Source organism: Nannospalax galili, unplaced genomic scaffold, assembly GCF_000622305.1.
Source record: "Nannospalax galili isolate Female #2095 unplaced genomic scaffold, S.galili_v1.0 scaffold47, whole genome shotgun sequence".
In the NCBI taxonomy this organism is placed as follows: Eukaryota; Metazoa; Chordata; class Mammalia; order Rodentia; family Spalacidae; genus Nannospalax; species Nannospalax galili.
This window is the reverse complement of record NW_008357641.1, coordinates 425,282-444,244: the sequence shown is the minus strand read 5'-3', so window position 1 is coordinate 444,244 and position 18,963 is coordinate 425,282. Positions and strand designations below refer to the sequence as shown.

At 52.9% G+C, this 18,963-nt stretch overlaps 2 protein-coding genes across 3 annotated transcripts in view; one reads left to right on the top strand and one right to left on the bottom strand.

Annotated features, from left to right (window-relative positions):
• Positions 1-12,766, top strand: part of Tecr (trans-2,3-enoyl-CoA reductase) — a 37,180-nt gene extending 24,414 nt beyond the window's left edge. Inside the window, exons 2-13 of one of the 2 annotated variants that reach the window (XM_008855394.3) lie at positions 10,045-10,095; positions 10,456-10,507; positions 10,823-10,867; positions 10,960-11,063; positions 11,147-11,262; positions 11,350-11,455; positions 11,532-11,604; positions 11,691-11,734; positions 11,808-11,865; positions 11,939-12,027; positions 12,409-12,454; positions 12,533-12,766. In XM_008855394.3, coding sequence (XP_008853616.1) covers positions 10,045-10,095; positions 10,456-10,507; positions 10,823-10,867; positions 10,960-11,063; positions 11,147-11,262; positions 11,350-11,455; positions 11,532-11,604; positions 11,691-11,734; positions 11,808-11,865; positions 11,939-12,027; positions 12,409-12,454; positions 12,533-12,657 — 909 coding nt within the window. In that variant the 3' untranslated portion in view covers positions 12,658-12,766. Of the gene's footprint in view, positions 1-10,044; positions 10,096-10,455; positions 10,508-10,822; positions 10,868-10,959; positions 11,064-11,146; positions 11,263-11,349; positions 11,456-11,531; positions 11,605-11,690; positions 11,735-11,807; positions 11,866-11,938; positions 12,028-12,408; positions 12,455-12,529 lie in introns of both variants that reach the window. The other variant, XM_008855393.3, reaches the window with a different exon arrangement.
• Positions 12,767-12,836: 70 nt separating this feature from the next.
• On the bottom strand, positions 12,837-18,728 carry Ndufb7 (NADH:ubiquinone oxidoreductase subunit B7). The gene is made up of 3 exons (XM_008855392.3): positions 18,534-18,728; positions 13,324-13,492; positions 12,837-13,031 (listed from the first exon to the last, which is right to left on the bottom strand). The coding sequence occupies exons 1-3, from the start codon at positions 18,643-18,645 to the stop codon at positions 12,899-12,901; spliced, it is 414 nt and encodes a 137-aa protein (XP_008853614.1). The 5' UTR covers positions 18,646-18,728; the 3' UTR covers positions 12,837-12,898.
• Between the last annotated feature and the right edge of the window lie 235 nt (positions 18,729-18,963).

The following is an 18,963-nucleotide window of genomic DNA, read 5'->3' as shown; positions in this document are numbered from 1 at the left end:
TTTTTTTTTTTTTTTTTAAATCTGCAAAAGGGGATTGTCAGTAAAGGAGACTCACCTTATGTTAAGGATGAATTGTGGGTGTGGATTCCAGAGCAGGCTGGTTAGCTAGCTGAGCTCATGGGGTGGACTGGCCTACTGTCCCAAGGCGGAACAAGGCTCCAAGTGGGTCCTGGCTGGTGAACTCCTCTGGTCAGTGCATCTTCATAGGCTCAGGGTCTCTGGCTTCTTCAAACTTTGTGGCTTACCGGTTCCTTCCTGCTTAGAGATGGAGAGAGGCCCATGTGAGGTCAGCAGTTGCAAGAGGGCAGCAAGTACAGTCCTGGGGGAAGGCAGAGGGTTCCCAGGCTGAAGCTCCCAGAATGAAGAAGTCCTTATTAAGGAACAAAAGCAGACAAGGTCCTGAGATCCAGTGTGAGTCCTGGGGTTGGAGACCTGTGCTTCCTAGCCTCAGCTTCTTGTCTGTGAAATGGAGAAACTGCTGCTCCAGCAGCTTTTGTGAGACCAGTGGGGCAGGTGCACATGCTGTCTGGCCATGCCCTTGAGGGAAAAGGGGGCAGGGGGTGACTGGGCTTGGCCAAGGCCCTACTGGGTAGGCTGGCATACAATAAGGGCTTTTGGAGGATGGCTGCTCCATCTGGCTCTACAAAGGAGCTTTCCTTTTTGAAGTGCTAGGCATTGAGCTCAGGGCCTTCCTTGAGCATGCTAAACAAGTGCTCTCCCACTAGTTCAGGCCTCAGCCCTTTCCCTGGGAGTTGAGAAGCTCTGGATGCCATTTGGATGACTCTACCTAGTGTTGGAGACACCCCCATCTTTCCCAGGCTGGTGGTGTCCTTTCCCTTCTGGAAAACATGCAGGAACTATTGCTTTACCCTACTCCTCTGGCGTTTCAGGAGGTGACAGACATTGTGTCCTGCATATGGCCTCACTGTACCAGACTGGGGCAGTAGAGGTAGGTGCACAGGGTTCTGGGGCTAAGAAGAGAGGCTCAGCCCTCTGCTTGCTCCACTACAGTATCTGAATGCTTTGGGCAGGTATATGATTTGGGTGTATTTGGAAGTAGAGACTGGCCCCTCAAGTTGAACTGTACTGAAGTCAGGGTGTGAGTGGGGTCAGGTGCCTTTTGGATAATTGGATCTTGTATGTGTCCTGTCCCCTGTCCTGTTTCCATTCACATCCCGAACCCCATGCTAGGGTGGAACCCAGAGTCTTGCATATGCTAGTTGGATGCTTTACCATTTGACCCACACCCCAGAACTTTTGTTTTGTTTGAGACAGGGTCCCATTATGTAGCCCTGGCTGGCCTAGAACTCACTCTGTAGACAAGGCTGGCCTCAAACTCACAGAGAGCCACTTGCTTCTGATTTCTTCTGCTGGGATTAAATGTGTACACCACCATACCAGGCTTTAAAGCAGCTTGAAAAAAAAAAATTTGTATGAAGCTGGGCGTGGTGGCGCACGCCTTTAATCCTGGCACTTGGGAGGCAGAGGCAGGTGGATCTCTGAGTTTGAGGCCAGCCTGGTCTACATAGCAAGTTCTAGGCCAGCTGAGACTACAGGGAGACCCTGTCTCAAAACACCAAAAAAAAAAAAAAAAAAAAAAAAAAAAAAAAAAAAGAAAAAAAAAAAAGAAAAAGTGTGTATGCATGTGCTGTGCCGTACATGTGGAGATTAGAAAACAGTTTGCAGAAATTTGTTCTCTGCTTCCACCACCTAAGTCTTGGACATGGGACTCAGGTCATCAAAGTCGGTGGCAAGTACCTTTACCTGCTCAGCCATCTCTCCAGCCCAGCTTCAGCCTTTCCTTTCCCTTTTATTTTATTTTTATTTTATGTGTACGAGTTTTATGCCTGGATGCATGTAAGTGCACCCGTGTTGGATCCCCTGGAACTGGAGTTATGGATGGTTGTTAGCCGACATGTGGGTACTGGGATTTGAACCCGGGCCCTCCGCAAGAATAGCCAGTGATCCTAACCTCTGCCTACTGACATTTTGTTTACAATTATATGTGTATATCTTTATTTATTTATTTTTTTTTTTTCCCAAAAAGACAAGAGTCTCACTTAGCACAGGCTGGCCTTGAACTTCCTATACAGGTGAAGATGACTTTGAATTTATGACCTTCCTCCCTGTACCTCCCCAGTGCTGGTATTATCTGTGTGTACCATCATGCCTGACTTGTGTTAAGGATGGAACCCAGGGCTTCCTGCATGCCAGACAAACATTCTACCAACTAAGTTACTCCCCCCAGCCGCAGTTTGCTTTTTTGTGTCAGGGTCTCATTGTTTTGCCAAGGCTGGCGTTAAATGCCAGAGCTCCAGCTTTAGTCTTGCTTTGGAGGCTTCTCCCTTTCCCTCATAGTATTCAAAGCTGCTCATCAGGGAAGGCAGCATCATACTGTGGTTGCTGCAGGCATGGCCTCACTGGCTGGACAGTACTGGCTGTTTCTGACTCTGGCTCCTTGCCTTGAGGAGGGACCTCCTTTCCAACCCTGGTCTTCTGAGCCACCCTCAAGGGATTCTTAGCTGCAGGGCCCTATATTGAGGCAAAGGTGAACTACATCAGTGAAGATCCTGGGGAGAGGCTTAGCGCTCTACTCCACAGCAATGTTCACATGTCCTGTGCAGGTGTATGTTCTGGGATTACAGGCATGTACCACCATTTCTCCAAGGTGTCCCAGGAGCAGGGGAGCAGGCCTTATATCAGCAAGCCTCCTTGAGGTGCTATAATGGGAACACACGTCACTCAGAGCAGGAATGGCGCAGACACTGGCCATCTGCACCCGAGCTGTGACCAGGCTGCCTTGTCTCCGGTCCCTACTGCAAGGTAGTATTTATAGATGAGTCTTGACTGTGGTACATTCAAATGAAGGATGCTGGCAGTTGTCTTGGGGATTACAGGGGCCTATACTCTGTAGCCTGTAAACACTCAGATGCATGGACTGTGGGCCCTGTGAGTAAGTAGGCCAGGCAACATTCTGTCTTGGGTGGTTGCCTTGACCTACCTGGGAGTCTGAGCATCTGATGAGTATCCCCTAAGGCTAGATGCTGGCTGGCTGCTTGGGCCCAAGCTTCTGTAGCCTCTGCACCTGGTGCCAGTTCTGGTTCAGAGCCTGTGGACATGGCATTCTAACCATTGCTCTTGTCATGTTGCAGTAGGGACTGGAGACAAAGCAGCTTGGTCACAGACCATGTGCAGGTGTCTGTGCTGTTCCTGCCCTGGGTGACGTATATTCTTACTATGACACCTTCAGGAGGCTTGCTGGTGTAATTCCTGTTCCCTGCCCCTGAGACACTGGAGAAATGAAGCCAGAAGCTGAGGCCACTGTGGAAGCAGGTATTTCTGCCTGACCAGGTGTGGCCTATGGTGGCTTTCTGGCAGCTGAGGCAGAGTCCTTCTTAGCCATATGGCATTAGCAGGTTGACTTGATATTTCTGGAAACTAGAAGGGAATGGGGGCTGAAAATGCTGACCTGGAGTCTTGAGTGAATGTGGGCAAACTGTGTGTCTGTAATCAGTGAGCAGCTTGCACTGTGCTTAGGCCAGCATTCGAGCCATATCCCTGCCCTCTGGGCTTTGTAGGTCCTCAAGAAGATAGCACCAGCCCTCATTCCTGTTGAGATCTTGGAACAGCGGTCCTTTGAATTTTTACCTGGGGTCTCTGATAGCAGTGAGCAGGGCTTGTATCCTCAGACGGGCCCCACCAGAGGGCACACTGCTCCAGCCCCTTGTAGGTATTGGGGCCCAGTGGGGACCTATACAAGGACCAAGAGCCTGCTGGAGCTGGGTCTTGTTCTCTGCATCACTGTGAACTTGTGGCCGGCCTTGAACTTGTGCATGCAGACGTCCTGGCTCAGGCATTCACTTCCAGGTGACCTGGTGTTCTTTTCAGCCTGTGGACCTCACTTCCTTGTCTTGGATATAGAGCCTACAGTTCTGCTTCCTCAGGCCACTTGGGACATGAAAGGAGAGATACCTGGGAAGCTATTGTGTTTGGGCCACATGGTAACTATTGGCCTCTGTCCCCACCAAGAGCCACTGGGCAGTTTCCATCATTGGATACCCAGAAGTTAGGTGTGAACCAGAGCAGCCTGGAAGACTGGTTAGAGGCACCAATCTAGCCTGTGATGTGGACTCTACTGATGTGGTCTTGTTTATAGGCGAAGGGCCTGGGAGCAACAGGGCTAGCACCTTTGGGAGGAGGGACTTGGGGCTTGAGGCACCTCCTTGTGCCATGTGGCATTGCAGATGCTACTGGTCCAGCCTGGCTTTGGCAGGGCTACTCCTTCCTTCTGGTTTCAGTGGGCCTTGGACTCCTGCTCCTTCACCCCTCCTTTCAGGTCCTTGGTCTGTTGTTTCCATCTCTGTCCAGAATTTCACCACTTTTCATCTTCCCTCCCCTTACCTTGGTCTCCCAGCTCCTGCCTTACCTCCCCAGTCTGTTCTGCCAGCACTGGCACTATGAACACCTGATGAAACCATATCCTTCCTCTGCTGAAATACCATCTGACTCCCACCTAAGCCCAGGTAAAAGCCAAGGTCTTAACCATGGGCCACAGCCCTTATACAGCCTGGGTTTGCCCTATCCCATTCTCTCTCTTGCTCTGCTCTGGCCACATTGGTCTCCTGGCTCCTCAGGCTTGCTGGATCCAGGACAACCTCAAGACTATTACCTAAAATGTTCTTCCTCAGATATATGAATGGCTGGGTCCTTCCCTCTGGGGATCTTTTGTTTAGACACTTCTCAGGGAGGTCTTTCCTGGATGCATGCTCACTCTCTGTCCATCCATCCATCCATCCATCCATCCATCCATCCATCCATCCATCTTCTGTTTATCTGTCTGTCTGTCTCATCATCATCTGTCATCTATCTATCTATCTGTCTGTCTGTCTGTCTATCTATCTATCTATCTATCTATCTATCTATCTATCTCTATCTCTATCTCTATCTCTATCTCTATCTCTATCTCTCTATCTATCATCTATCATCTATCTAGTCTATATAGATCACATCTCCCTATATCCTCATTTGGTCTGGAACGCACTCTATAGACTAGGCTGGCCTCAGTCTCACAAAGATCTGCCTGCCTCTGCCTCCTGTATGCTTAGATTAAAGGAATATGTCACCCAAACTAGAAAGAACCTTCCCCCTGGGTGCCATTTTATCCTAACAGTGAGCATGCCATTTTCATAACCTGAAGGTGATATCTATCTATCTATCTATCTATCTATCAATCATCTATCTAATCTATCAATTTCTAGCTTTGAGATAGGGTCTTCCTATATAGTTTTGACCAGCATGGAACTATGTAGACCTGGCTGGCCTTGAACTTTGGATGATCCTCCTGCCTTTGCCTCCCGAGGGCTAAGATTACTGGTATGTGCCACCATGCCCAATTGCCACTCTGTCCCTCTGTGTACTTTCCTGGTTTTTATTAACTCTTGGCGACAATACAAGCTGCTGTTGTCTGTCCCTGCCCCCTGCTCCCGGATCCCTTGACAGGCTAGAATTCAGAGAAAGGTTTGGTGGTGTTTACTACTGTGTTCCTGCACTTAGAGCAGTGTCTGAGCCCTGGCAAGGGAAGCAGGCAAGGTGATGGCTTTCTGAGGTCTCATGGTGACAAGAGTTGGAGCTAGGGCTTTATTTTGATTCCACCTTGCATCAGTTGTCTCCTTGGCAATGGGTGGTAGGACTGTCTGGGCTGGTTGCAATGGGTGCTCTTCCAGTGGTGGACATAAGGGGGCAGTGGTGAGTATTGCATCCTCTACTGGCTGCCACTTTGATCGCTTCCTGTCCCACTGCCATGTAGTCCCTTGTTGCCTAGGTGTCCCGCATTTCCCTGGAGCCCGTGAGCTGACCTTGTCCCTCAGAGACAGGCAGGGCAGGGCTCCTAATGAGGTTATAGGGCGGCCTGGGAATGGAGGTCTGGGAGGGGCCCTCGTGCCTGACCCTCCTAACTTTCTCCCTAGGGGCACTGCTGAGCTGTGTTCTACCCGGGGCCACTTTGGGTACTGGAAACAGCCAGACCCAGGCCAGAGGAGGGCTTACTGCAAAGGGGCAGTGGACTAGGCAGTAACTAGAGTACTACCTGCAGTGTTTTTCTTTTTGTCTTGAGACCGGGTCTTATGTAGACCAGGCTAGTCTCAAATTCCTGATTCTCCTGCTTCTACCTGCTGAGTACTGGGATCACAGGCCTGTACCACCAGTCTGATGGGGTTGCTATTTTAAATTGATGGGTCCTGTGGTGTGGAGCAAAGGGAGTACCTCTCTGCCTCTGTCACCCTACTTTCCACAGACGCCAGGCAGGGACAGCTCCAGACTTCTGAGTCTTAGAATAAAGAACAGATGCCTCTTTACTGCTCTGACCTTGGTCACGTAAGTGGTTCTACACAGTGAGGCCCCAAACCCTGCTGCCTAGCATTATAAAGGCCAGGGCCCCCAGCTCTCCTGCAGGGTGGATTTCCGCCTGCCCTTCATCCTGGCCCTTAGCTGTCCTTGGTCTTGGGCTAGCATGAGTTGCTCCTGGCTGGGCCCTTAGAATCTCAGGCCTCTTGGTAAGAATTCTTCCCAGGCTAGTGAAACTCATCGCAAAACCACTGCCCGAACCCTGACACAGGCAGGGTTCCTGCCTTGGTCTGTGTCCTCGACCCTGTCCATTGTGCCTGCAGCTTTTGGGCTACACCCCCTGCTAACCTAGGGAGCTCTGGTTGTACTCTGTAAGTTCTGTGACTCCTCAAGGGCGCTGTATCTGTCCATTTGTAAAGGTCCGCTCCTTCCCTGCTCATTGCCCCCTTGGCTCAGCTGTGCTGCTTTCTCCCCAGGGGTGGAGCCCGCTGCCTGCCCTCAGGGCTCAGGCTACCCTTGGCAGGGACACCTTTCAGTAGCCTCCTGTGCCCTCCGACCCTAGATGTGGGCGCCTCTTGGGCTTCAAACCCAGGCTGGCCTCAAGGATGGACAGGGTGGGGGTGGGGCAGGGAGGAAGAGGTCAGTGGGGACCAAGGTCTGAGAAATGCACAGTGCCATCCCCTCTTTTTTGAGTGGAGAAAGGAAGACCTGTTTCCTGGAGCTGTTTTTCCTTCTTGCTTTTTTTTTCTCTTTTTTGATGGATAACTGGCATGTTACCTGCCCTTTGAAAAAATACTGTGTTGGGGCTGGGGTATGACTCAGTGGTAGAGCACTTGCTTAGCATGTGAGAGGTCCTGGATATGATTGCCCCAAACCAGAGCTTTAAAATATTTAATTAATTTTATTTCATGGGTATGAGTGTATTGCCTGCATGCATATTAAGTACACCCATGCCATGCAATACCTGTGGAGGCCAGAAGAGGGCGTTGAATCCACTGGGATTGGAGTTAATTGATGGTTGTTAGCCACCACGTGGGTGCTAAGCATCAAACACGTGTCCTCTGCAAAAGCAGCCAGTTAACTGCTGAGCCATCTCTCCAGTCCCAAAACCAGAGCTTTTAAAGTGAAATCCATGGGACTGTTGGTAGCCATTTAAAAGTGCACAGTTCAGTGGGCTGTGCTAGATACCTATAATTCTTCACACTTGGGAGGCTGAGGTAGGAATGCTTCTATAGAAGTTCACAGCTAGCCGGGGCTAAGAGTCAGACCCTGTATCACCCCTGTCTACCCCCCTGAAAAAAAAGCACAGTGGAGTGGTATTTGGTACACTGTCAGCATTGTGCAGCACCACTCCTGTATTTTCATCATCCCCAGAGCAGGTAACTATTACCCCCCACCCCCACCCCCACCCATGGGTTACCAGCAGGCTGCTTTCTGTTTGCCCTGGTCCTGGGCACTTTGAGCACATGTGACCCTGAGTGTTTCACTTCTTTCATGCAGCCTACCTCCCCCTGCTGCACTTAGATAGCTTTAATCTTTGGATTTTGAAATTATTCTTGAGGCACAGGGCAGAAATTGCAACAAGAGCACCCATGGCTCCACCAGGCCTTCCAGAGCTCTGGAAGAAGATGGCCATGGGGATCTGTGGACCTGGACAGGATGTGGAAGGCCCCTGGCTTACCTCTAGTTCCAGTGGCTCTTCGTGCGACCTGGGACCTGCTGCTCAGTGTGGCCCCTCTCGGCTGTCCTGCTGCCACGCATTTGCGCTGGGCCCTGATGGTTAATGCTTTCCCTCCTGTCCCTGGTGCAGAGCCCGGACTGGGGGAGAGGGTAGGGTTTCAGCCCTCCCCGGCAGCTGGCCCAGCGGGGAGAGGGGCTGGTTGTATTTTAAGCTGTTGAGTGGTTCAGCAGGAACTTGATGGCCTCCTCTCCTGGTGGACGCTGTGGTCTACATGGGCTCCAAGCATGTGGGTAGTGCTCATGGGGCCCAGGAACTATTAATATACCTACAGCCACAGGGGAGGCCTCGTGTCTACCCAGGGCCTCACTAACTTCTTCCAGCGCATTCGTCATGTGCACATTCCCTCTCATGCCTCCTTAGTGGGAACCTGATGTGCAGCTCTCATTCTGGCTTTGTCCCCATAGGAGTTCAGTCATTGGCTCCTCTGAGCCACAGGGTGAAGCAGAGCCTGGCATCAACAACAGGTGATCTCTGGGCCTTGTCTTGTCCCATGTCCACGATGCAAGGCAGAACATAGATGGGCAAGCAGGCCTGGGTGCCACTGGCCCGCACGGAAGGCTTGCTTTGAACTCAGGCCTGGGCCCTGCAGTGCAGAGATGCCTTAACCAGGCAGGGTTGCCCCCATGGGGCTTCCCCACCTGTCACTTCCCTCATGCCAGCATGATGCTGGTGGTCCATGTGCATCCTCCCAGGACTGATAGTATACCTACCTGTTTCCTAGCTGAGGGTCACCTAGTGACTGCAAACTAGGGTTGGGCACAAGCCTTGAGATCCTGTCTTTGCCTCTGTTGTTGGGAGTATATATGTGGGGCCAGTTTTTCTGGCTTGTGCTGTCTCCTTCAGAATGGGGAGGGTTATACTCCCATAGGTTCCCAAGGCCTTTCAGCGTGGGCAGTACCCAGCATTGCCCAGCAGCCTTCCTTGGCCTGCCTGGGCAGGTGTTTCAGATCTCCTGGGACTCCTCCTGCCTCCCAGTTCTGCCTTCTTTATCACTGTCTGACCCCCGTCCAGGGACTTCTTCCTTGGAGGTTGTGGAACCTTAGATGCAGACAGGCCTAGGTTGTGTACACTGGGCTTTGGAGGACTCGTGCTTACATGAGCATCTGATTGGGCTGAGAGACTGCTATACAGGTGGCCTTGAACCAGGTGTGGGTGGAACTGATGAGAAGTGATGGGTAGAGAGGTAGACTGGGGATGTGGAGGGCCTTGCTTGCTCCTCATTCCTTTCTACACTTAGAGGAGCTCTGCACCAATAACTCTGGAATCTGTCACCTCCCTGGGAACACAAATGCACAGGGGAAATAATCCAGTGTCCCTTACAGCTCAGAAGGGGAAATGGATGATCTGTCTCTTGGCTTCTCAAAATCGCTGGCGTTTTCCCAGGCCCAGTGACCTGTCAGCTGAGCTGGGCACTGGGGCTGGGACTGGGGTTGGGCTGGCTGTACCCGCCACTGGCTGTGAACCTCTGCCCTTTTCTAGGGATCTTCCTGCTTGTGGCACTGTTGGGGGGGGGGCGCTGTATCTACTCAAAAGCATTTTTGAGGGCAGCCTGGCTTGGGGTGTGCCCCCAGGGGAGGATTGTGGTGTGACTCCTTCAGGGGACTTGGACCGGGATGGTTTTATATTTAGCTGTGCCGGCCGTGGTGCCACTCAGGTTACATCTGGCATTGAAGCTGGCTGGGCCTGGGCAGACACAGGCTCCCTTCCAGTACCATGGCAGAATTTGATCATGCTGCCCAGCCCAGCCCAGAGCAGCTTTGACTGGGGAGGTTGGAGGTGGGGGTTGGTGGCCGGCAGCTGAGGCCATAGCCTGGGCAGGGAAAGCAGCAGGGCCAAGCAGCGGCATGGATGTCAGCCTGAACTTGGTGACCAGGGAGGCCCAGCAGGGCCTCAATGGCCTTCCTATGCCCATGCCCCCCAAGGTAGCCAAGAAGCATAAAAAAGCTGTTCTTTTCTTTGAGGTGGAGATTCTGGATGCCAAGACAAGGGAGAAACTGTGCTTCCTGGACAAGGTAGGACTGTGGCCCGGTGGTGCTGTGCTGAGGGCCCAGGGTCCCCACTTCTTCCAGCTCCTGTAGAGCTGTCGAGCCCTCTGCAGGCGCCTTGTCCTTCAGAGGGCACACAAGGGGCACTGCCTCCATCTGGAGGAGAGTGAATGGCTATGGCCCCTGCATTTGGCTGGGAGCTGGCTGCCTGGCAGAGGGAGGGACCAAGGCAGCCTGGGAGGGCCCTCCCTGTGTCTGTAAAGGAGGAGGAAGATGGAGCTGCCCCACTGGGGTCAGCCCTCTTGATCTTGACCCCCCTGTGCCCTACACCCATCCCCCATCCTGGGTCTGGGCCCCCTTAGGGCTGACCCTCCCCCTTTCCCCCAGGTGGAGCCTCAGGCCACCATTGCTGAGATCAAGAACCTCTTCACCAAGACCCGTGAGTCCAAGTCCCCAGCAAACTTTCTTCATGCCTACCACCCCTCTGAGTGGGACCTGGGTCTGCATGCCTCTTGCTCAGGGGGCTATAGCGATGTTCCTGTGGGCCCTGGTCCAGGCTTCTCTGGACTTGACCAGGCAGGTCGCCCCCATGTGGCCATTAGCAGGAACACCCTTGCTGTGCCTTGCCTGCCCTCTTCTGCCTGTTCTTGCAGAGGGTAGGGGGAGCTGGGGTCCTAGAGACCTGGGAGCCCTGAGAGGCCCAGTGGGAAGGTAGGCAGGCTGAGTGCTGCCACCCCTCCCCTTCTTCCTGCAGATCCACAGTGGTACCCTGCTCGCCAGTCCCTCCGCCTGGACCCCAGTGAGTACAGTTGTCTGCTGGCCATTTCCCTGGGAACCTGGGGGCAAAGGGGGAGGCCAGAGCAGCCCCTGAGTGCTGGCTGCTCTTTGCAGAGGGCAAGTCCTTGAAGGATGAGGATGTCCTGCAGAAGCTCCCTGTGGGCACTACGGCCACACTCTACTTCCGGGACCTGGGGGCCCAGATCAGCTGGGTGACGGTGAGCCCTGCCTCCACCCCCGGCCTCTGTCTTCGCCCACACTGGGCCATTCACTTTGCCTCTCGATACTTTCACTTTGCCAGGTGTTCCTGACTGAGTATGCTGGGCCCCTTTTCATCTACCTGCTCTTCTATTTCCGTGTCCCCTTCATCTACGGTCACAAATACGACTTCACGTCCAGTCGGCACACAGTGGTGCAGTGAGTGGGACCTGGCAGGGGCAGGTGGGAGGGAGCAGGGCTGAAGGCTTACTGGACCAGCCCCATCAGAACTGGCTCTCCCACCAGTCTCGCCTGCATCTGCCACTCATTCCACTATGTCAAGCGCCTGCTGGAGACACTCTTTGTGCACCGCTTCTCTCATGGAACCATGCCCTTGCGAAACATCTTCAAGGTGAGCACCTCTGCTCTCTTGGCCCGACTCTGTAGTGCCCGCCCCCCCTGCAGCCAACCTATTTGCTCTTTTTCAGAACTGCACCTACTACTGGGGCTTTGCTGCATGGATGGCCTACTACATCAACCACCCTCTCTACACGCCTCCCAGTAAGTGGCCCAGACCCCCCTTACCTTTTTTGACCCCCCCTCATGAGCCTTCCTCTCATGGGGGCTCTTCTTCCTGCTCTCTACAGCCTATGGAGCTCAGCAGATTAAGTTGGCACTGGCCATCTTTGTGGTAAGGAGACTGGGGTGGTGGTCAGGTGGGACAAGGCTAGGGACTCTGGCCTGATCCTGCTCCTCCTTGACAGATCTGCCAACTCGGCAACTTCTCCATCCACATGGCTCTTCGGGACCTGCGACCAGCTGGTGAGTGGCCTGTGGGGGTTAGGGCTGGTTGAGCTGGGTGAGGGGTCTATCTCACGCCTGTCCTGTGTGCCAGGGTCCAAGACCAGGAAGATCCCATATCCCACCAAGAACCCTTTCACATGGCTGTTCCTGCTGGTGTCCTGTCCCAACTATACTTATGAGGTGAGGGACTGCCCTCCTCTCCTTCCTCAGTTTTGGGGTCCTACATTAGAGGTGAAATATGGGGCTGCTGCAATTTGAACCTGGAGCTTTGGTGGGGCAAAGTGATGGCCACCTCCCTGTCCTGTGAGGATGTGTGTATGATGCTGGGCCTTGTCCTGGAGCTTTGTTTGAGGATGGACAGATGGCCACCTCCCTGCCTTCCAGTGGGACTATGTGATGCGGGGCTTCCATTGTATGTCATCGCCCCCCCGCCCCCCTCAAATCCCTGTGCACTGGAAAACCAACTCAAGGAGGGACTAGGGGCAGTGGCTGGCCACCTGTGCATGCAGTTGGGGAGCAGGAGAGCCCAGCATGCCTTCACCTTGCTTGTACTGTCCACAGGTGGGGTCTTGGATTGGTTTTGCCATCATGACTCAGTGTCTACCAGGTGAGCCCCTTATTCCTGAGCTTCCTGCCCATCTGGCCAGGTGCCTCCATACTGACACTGCTGCTTTGTCCACAGTAGCCCTCTTCTCCCTGGTGGGCTTTACCCAGATGACTATCTGGGCTAAAGGCAAGCACCGAAGCTACCTGAAGGAGTTCCGAGACTACCCACCCCTGCGCATGCCCATCATCCCCTTCCTGCTCTGAGCAGCTCCCCATGGGCTCAGTCAAGCAGTGCTCTCCACCTACTGACCCACTGTCCTGGTGTGGTTGTGGTTCTCCAGCACCCACAATAAAATCTGCCTGCCCAGCTGGACTCAGGCTCTGTGTATTCTTGAGGTGTTCGGGGACCACACTATTCCCACCCGAGGCAGTGTAGAAGGAGGCTGGGTGAGGTGCCCTGAGGCGTTTATTTCACTGACAGGTCCATAGGCTAGTGAGTGACCCCCTACAGGGCCATCTCTGGGCCCACTTCCCCGTCTCCCTGGCCTTGGGCTGCCCGGGCCTCCCTTGCTTCCCTCCGTTTCTTCCTCTGGAGGAGCCGCCGCTCGCGCTCAAACTCCTTCATCCGTTTCACATAGCTGCAAACAGAACAGACAGGGGTCTCAGTGCCATAGACAGGACATGCCCTCCTGCCTCTCCCATCTACCCAGGATTGGGTATTGTTGGTGTAGGGAAAGCCTGGTGTTTATGATCTGCTTATGGCTGTCCACCTGACTCCATCCCTTGCTACCAGTAGGCACCAGGAAGCCCTTCTAGGGGTGGGGCCTCCCACTGGAACCCTATCCAGTCTCTCCCCACCCCCACCCAACGGGTACTTGAAGATCTTGTGGCCTAAGGCGAGGGGCAGTGTCCTGTGGTGGGGAGGCTCACTCTAGGTGCTCGCAGTAGTCCCAGTCATGCTGCTCATGTTTGCAGGCCAGGAAGTTGGGGAAGCTGTCACGCTTGCACTTGAGCAGTCGGATGAGGTAGTGGGCACAGTAGTCACGCTGCTCCAAGGTCAGCTGGGCATCGTTCATCTCCTGCTGTGTGGCCACCATCACTGTGAGGAGTGGCAGGGCTCAGCACCTTGGCCAATCCCCACCCCTACCCGACTTCAGGGATCTGCAGTGGACCCAGTGGGCTCACAGCACAAATAGGAGCTATGCCCTGACATGGGCCTGGCTTTTCTCATTTACACTAAAGCAATCTGGAGCCGAGTCCTGACAGGAGAAAGAAGGGCTGCTCTCTCCTGTCCCCTTTGGCACCTAAATAGCACAGTGGATTGTCTTGTCCTGTTTTCTGTCCTGTGATATGCCTTCCAAACAGCCCTCTCATGGACTTGGGCTCAGAGCTCATTTTTCCAGCCCCGTAAGCCACGTGGGACCTGAATCTCAGCTCTGCACTGGCCACCAGGGCCTCTTCGCCTCGGCTTTCCTACTACAGAAAGGTGCCAGTCCTGGTGTGGAAGCCACCTGGCTGTCAATGGCACCAACAGTGTTGTGGTAACCACCATCTCAGGAGTGCATCACCAGGGGTTGTCACTGCCACCACCACAACATGCACTGACAGACTATGACAGGTAGGTGGTGACTGAGATAGCCATGGAATGGAGTCTGCTGTCCGGACATCACCACATGTTGCGTGCATGTTAAGTACTCAGGCCTGGACATCCAGATACTGGATTAGCCTGGAGCTGAACTATCCCAACACTGGCAAACCTGACCCTTCAGGTTGATCGGCTGTTAGAAATAGTGGGCACACCCCAGCCTTGCTGCATCCCCAGTTCCCACCTGCTGCCCCCTCCCCACCTTAGTTCTAGGCCCTTTTCATTATATCAAAACATGTTCTCACAGAGAACCTGGTGGCTCAAGGCCTGTATCTCAGCTACTCAGGAGGCTGAGGCAGCAGATCACAAGTTCAATACCTGCCTTGGGCAATTTAGAGGAAGACCTACCTCCCCACCCCCATCAAAACAAAGATAGGAAAAAAAAAAAAAAAAAAAAAAAAGGGCTGGAGAGTTGGCTCAGTGGTTAGGAGCACTTGTTCTTTTAGAGGACCTGAGTTTCCAGCACCCATCAGATAGTTCTTAACTACCTGTAATTTCAGTGTCAGATGATTTGACAACCTCCTTCTGGCCTCCTGTACCTGTATGCTAGTGCACAAATCACACACATAATAAAAAAAAAAAAAGTCTTACAAAATACACACAGGGTTGGAGTGTAACTCAGTGGTAGAATGCTTGCCTAGCATGTGTGAGGCCCTTGGTTCTATCCCCAGAACTGCACAAACAGGTTCTGATCAACTTCATTTTTCCTTTCAAGGCTGCCACCTCCCTGTTACCAGCTGCCATTCTCTCTATCATTTGGGCCCAGGTTTGTAGGAAACCAGGATGCCAGGCCCTACGGTGAGGTGAGCCTAAAACTTATACGTCCAGGCTGCATTCTCTGCTAAAGAGAGGGGCACTGAAGACAGTGGCTCTGATAATCCCTGTCTTGCAGAACACTGCCAGACTAGCAGGGGGAAGCCGCCTGGTCATAAAAGTGCAGGCTCCCTGCTCTGTGGGAAAGCATCTTGGTCAACCCTTAGCTCATCTCCTTGTCCTGAACAAATAACTCAGCTATCCCTGGCTAAGAGATTAGGCCAGGTTAAAGGTTTACTCCTGAGCTAAAAGCTAAAAGTTCACCATGTTTTTAGCTCTAAGAAAGAAAACACTGTGGCCAATAAATTACCGGATGGACATTGATAACCTTGAATAAAAGTTTAAGAACCCTTCTGGCGCCAACTAACAGACTAAATGTCCTGTTTCTTTGTACCTAAATCTTTGTATGTGACTGCTAGTTCCTTGGGATGTATAAAAACCATCTGAATTCTAAAATAAATCGTCCTGTTGGGAAGACACAGGTCCCAGAGTTTATGACTCTGTCACTGATCAAATCCTCTGCCTGGAAGTCAGTAGGTCCCCCGCTAAGCAGAGCAAACCTGAGTCCTGGCACAGGTTCTTGTTTGCTGCCCCTCAAAACACCTCTTCCGGTTGGTTTCTACCCCCTAATGCCCGGACATGGTTCACAGAGCCACCATTGCACTCTACCCAGATCTCCTACCTCCAGGCTTTCCAAACCCAAACAGTAATCACCTACTTTCCAAGAGCCCTCTACAGGGCCTTTCCTGTGCCTTTGACTATACCCCCTAGGCTGATGAGCCCAACTTGGTCCCTCTACCCCATGCCTCTGCACCCAGGCTCAGGTGCCCCTTTGCAGGCAGAGCCACCTAATTGGGAGCTCAGGGCAGCAACCCAAGCTCCTCCCCGCCTCCAGCTCAGTGGGTCTGCAGCAAGCCTGGGCATACTGCTGCCCACCAGGCCACAGGAATATAGTAGGGAGACCGGAGGATGAATGTCTGGCAGCTGTACAGACTAGGAAGGAAAAGTGTGGAGGAAGGAATGCTTGGGGGGGAGGGTGGGAAGGCGAGGGGTGAGCCAGGTAGGTACCGTGAAGAACATTCCAGGTAGAAGTGGTGCCAAGGCCTTGAAGCAGTAAGACAAGTGTCGGGATCCCTGAGTTCCCTGGGTTTTGGCCTGAGTTCAAGGAAGGGTGGAGCTACTCTTTCCTTTGATGGGAAAAACAGTGGGAAGGGAAGGCTTAAAGAAGTCAAGAGTTCTGAGACCACTGAGCACAAGATGCCCATTAGGACCTGGCACACACCAATAGTCCCAGCACTCAGGAAGATTTCAAGTTTAATGTCAGCCTGGGCTGCATAGCAAGATTCAGTCTTGAAAAGAAAAATCAAGGTGGGTGTGGTGGCAACACTCAGGGGCTGAGGTAGGGGGATTTGGGGTTCCAGGGTAGCCTGGGCTACAGAATGAGACCCTGTCTCAAAAAAATAGGGTGGAGAGTGATTGAGGAGGACACCTGATGCTGACCTCTGGCCCCACACAGGTGCATATACACACCACCTACATGGACAAAACTCCCCAAACCCTTAAACAAAAATGACAAAGTCAGCAATGCATTCCTAAGGAAGGCAGCAGCATCAAACACATGGGGCCAGTGATCTCAGCACTTCAGAGGCTGAAGTAAAAGGATCATGAGTTCTAGACCACCCTGACTCTGTCTCCAAAAACAAAAGGGGCACAGTGAGGAAGCAACTTGGAGACTAGGTCAGCAGAGCTGGCTAGGTTTTACCAGGGTTTTTGGTTTAGCGAAGCAAGAGAGGAATGGGGTTGTCAGTTTTCAAAGCTGATTGTGGGCAAAGCAGGGTATTCATGTGGATATAAATGGACTGCAGGTCCAGTTGGGGCTGGAGGACTCCTTGGGGTTGGGACACTGGCACGATTATAACATCTCCTGACAGACTCAGATGCAGACCTCTGCACATCATCCCTTAGAGGGTTCCCTGTCTCCAAGTCATCATCCACCTAGTAGTCACTAAGACTTCTGTATATGTGCGGAGGCCAGAGGGCGAAGTGAGGTATCTTCCTCAATTGCTCAACCACGTTATACTTTGTGACAGGGTTTCATAGAAGCTTGAGTTCACCAGTTGGCTATAATGAATGGCCAAGAAGCTCCTGGATCCCTCTTCATCTCTCGCAGTGGAATTACCAGCAACAATTACTGGCACTCCTGCTGGGTCCAGCTTTTTATATGGTGGTGTGCAGCAGTTTCCTCCAAGAGAAAACATTTCCATCTTGGTTGTGAACCTGAGCCTTTAAAGGCTGCACCAACTCTCTTGGGGCTGGCATAGTGGTGCATGCCTTTAATCCCAGCACTTGGGAGGCAAAGGCAGGGAATCTGTGATCAAGGCCAGCCTGGCCTACATAGTTGAGTTCCAGGCCAGCTGGGGCTCAAGGAGACCCTGTCTCAAAGGGGGGCCCCGGGGGGGGGGGGGGAAAAAAAAAAAAAAAAAAAAAAAAACCAAACAAAAATCCCCACCAGCAACAAAAAAACCCAAACACCTTGGAGAGAAGCTCTTTAAGGCCAGGATGTTAAAAGGAAGGTAAAACATTGCACCCTGCAGGGAAGCTGAAGCTGGTTAAGCTCAGGAAGTCCCTGAAACTGACCAGACTCACCAGGCCTCACCACAAGCATATACAAGCAGAGAGGACTGTTAGACACACTCAGACCAACTGAGCTGCCTAGAAAACACTTCAACCTGATGCCTGCAGGCTGTGTAGTATAGGTTTCATGAGCTGTCACCCATGCTGAGGTGGGCTTTTGATGCAGCTGTCTTTGAATCATTTCTGCTCTGGTAAGTAACTCTTCGCTCATTCCTATAAGTAACCCCAATAAAACACTGGTTCACAAAGTTGAACTTTGGTAGGGCCCTCACTTGATGTGTTGTTGGCTCCCTATCTGAGTAGATGTTTACAGTCTCCCCAGGAAAAGTGTCATGGGTGCTGGGGATTGGAACTCAAGTCCGCATGTTTGCAGTAGCAAGCACTTTACTGACTGAGCCTTTTCTCCAGTCCACACCACAACCTTTAGGCAAAGCAAATTTATCCTCCCTCTCCTTACTAGTGAGGACTGTGTCCCCTCCGTGGACCCCTGCTCCAGTCGGGCCCACTGTTCCTTTTAACTTCCACTGCCTGTCTCAACACCCCAAGTTTTGCCCCCAAGATTTACCTGAATACACTGCTTTCTCTAACAGGCTTTGAGTTCCCTGAAAACAGCGTTACCCCGGGGTATCTCAAGTGCCAAACTGGCACTTTGTCCAGAACTGGTGCTTCGTATGCCTGTGGTTTTACCACACAGAAAAAAACGAGGGCTGGGGCGTAGATCAGTGGCAGATCACCTGGGGAGCATGCGCGAGGTCCCAGGTTCTATGTTCAGCACCACACACCCCGGACAGGACAGTGTATGCGGTCTGAGCCTCCCTTGTGTTCTTGTGCATAGCTAAATATGAGTGACACCTGGATGGAGATATAGTAACGAGTCCTTAGGTTCCGTGCTGTGCCCAGGACGAAGTGCAGTAGGCAGCCTCGTCTCCTCGCTCCCCGGTGTCGTTAGTCCCGGGCGTTTGCTCCAGCGGTACCCGCACCCTCCCGAACTTGGGGCCGAGGCCGCACGGAATCCCGCTGGACCTGCGCGCCTGCGCACTGATCTCACCACGCTCCTTGCGCTCTGGAAAGCCGTAGTCGGGAGGGAAGCTGGGCATCCGCAGGGGGTCGGGCTCCGTGGATGCATCTCCCAGGTAGCGCCGGGCCAGATGTGCCCCCATGTCTGCACCGTCTCAGACTCCAGCGGCACCGGGGTCACCTCGCTCTTCCCTGGAAGCACTGCCCTCCACGGGCCTTGACTTCCGGGTTGCCCAATCCGCGGCGCGGTCATAGAGATGAACTGCGGAGGACGTCTGGATGCCTGGCGCCCCCTGGTGGTCAGGCTGAGGCAGGACAGGTGAGGCCCGTCTGGCTGCTGACGACTGGTTGCCTGGGAGCTGCTGTGGACACAGCCTGGGGGCTTCTCCCATGGAAACCCGAGTCTGCAGCACAGCTGAAAGTTCTTTTTCATATCATTCAAAAAATTGTTACTGGTTTTA

Excerpts from the sequence above, each read along its gene's own strand:
- Ndufb7 (XM_008855392.3), bottom strand. The coding sequence starts at position 18,645 with ATGGGGGCACATCTGGCCCGGCGCTACCTGGGAGATGCATCCACGGAG. Across the intron at positions 13,493-18,533 it reads TCCAGAGCGCAAGGAGCGTG|TGATGGTGGCCACACAGCAG; the intron begins GTGAGATCAGTG and ends CACTCCTCACAG. Across the intron at positions 13,032-13,323 it reads GACTACTGCGAGCACCTAGA|CTATGTGAAACGGATGAAGG; the intron begins GTGAGCCTCCCC and ends TTCTGTTTGCAG.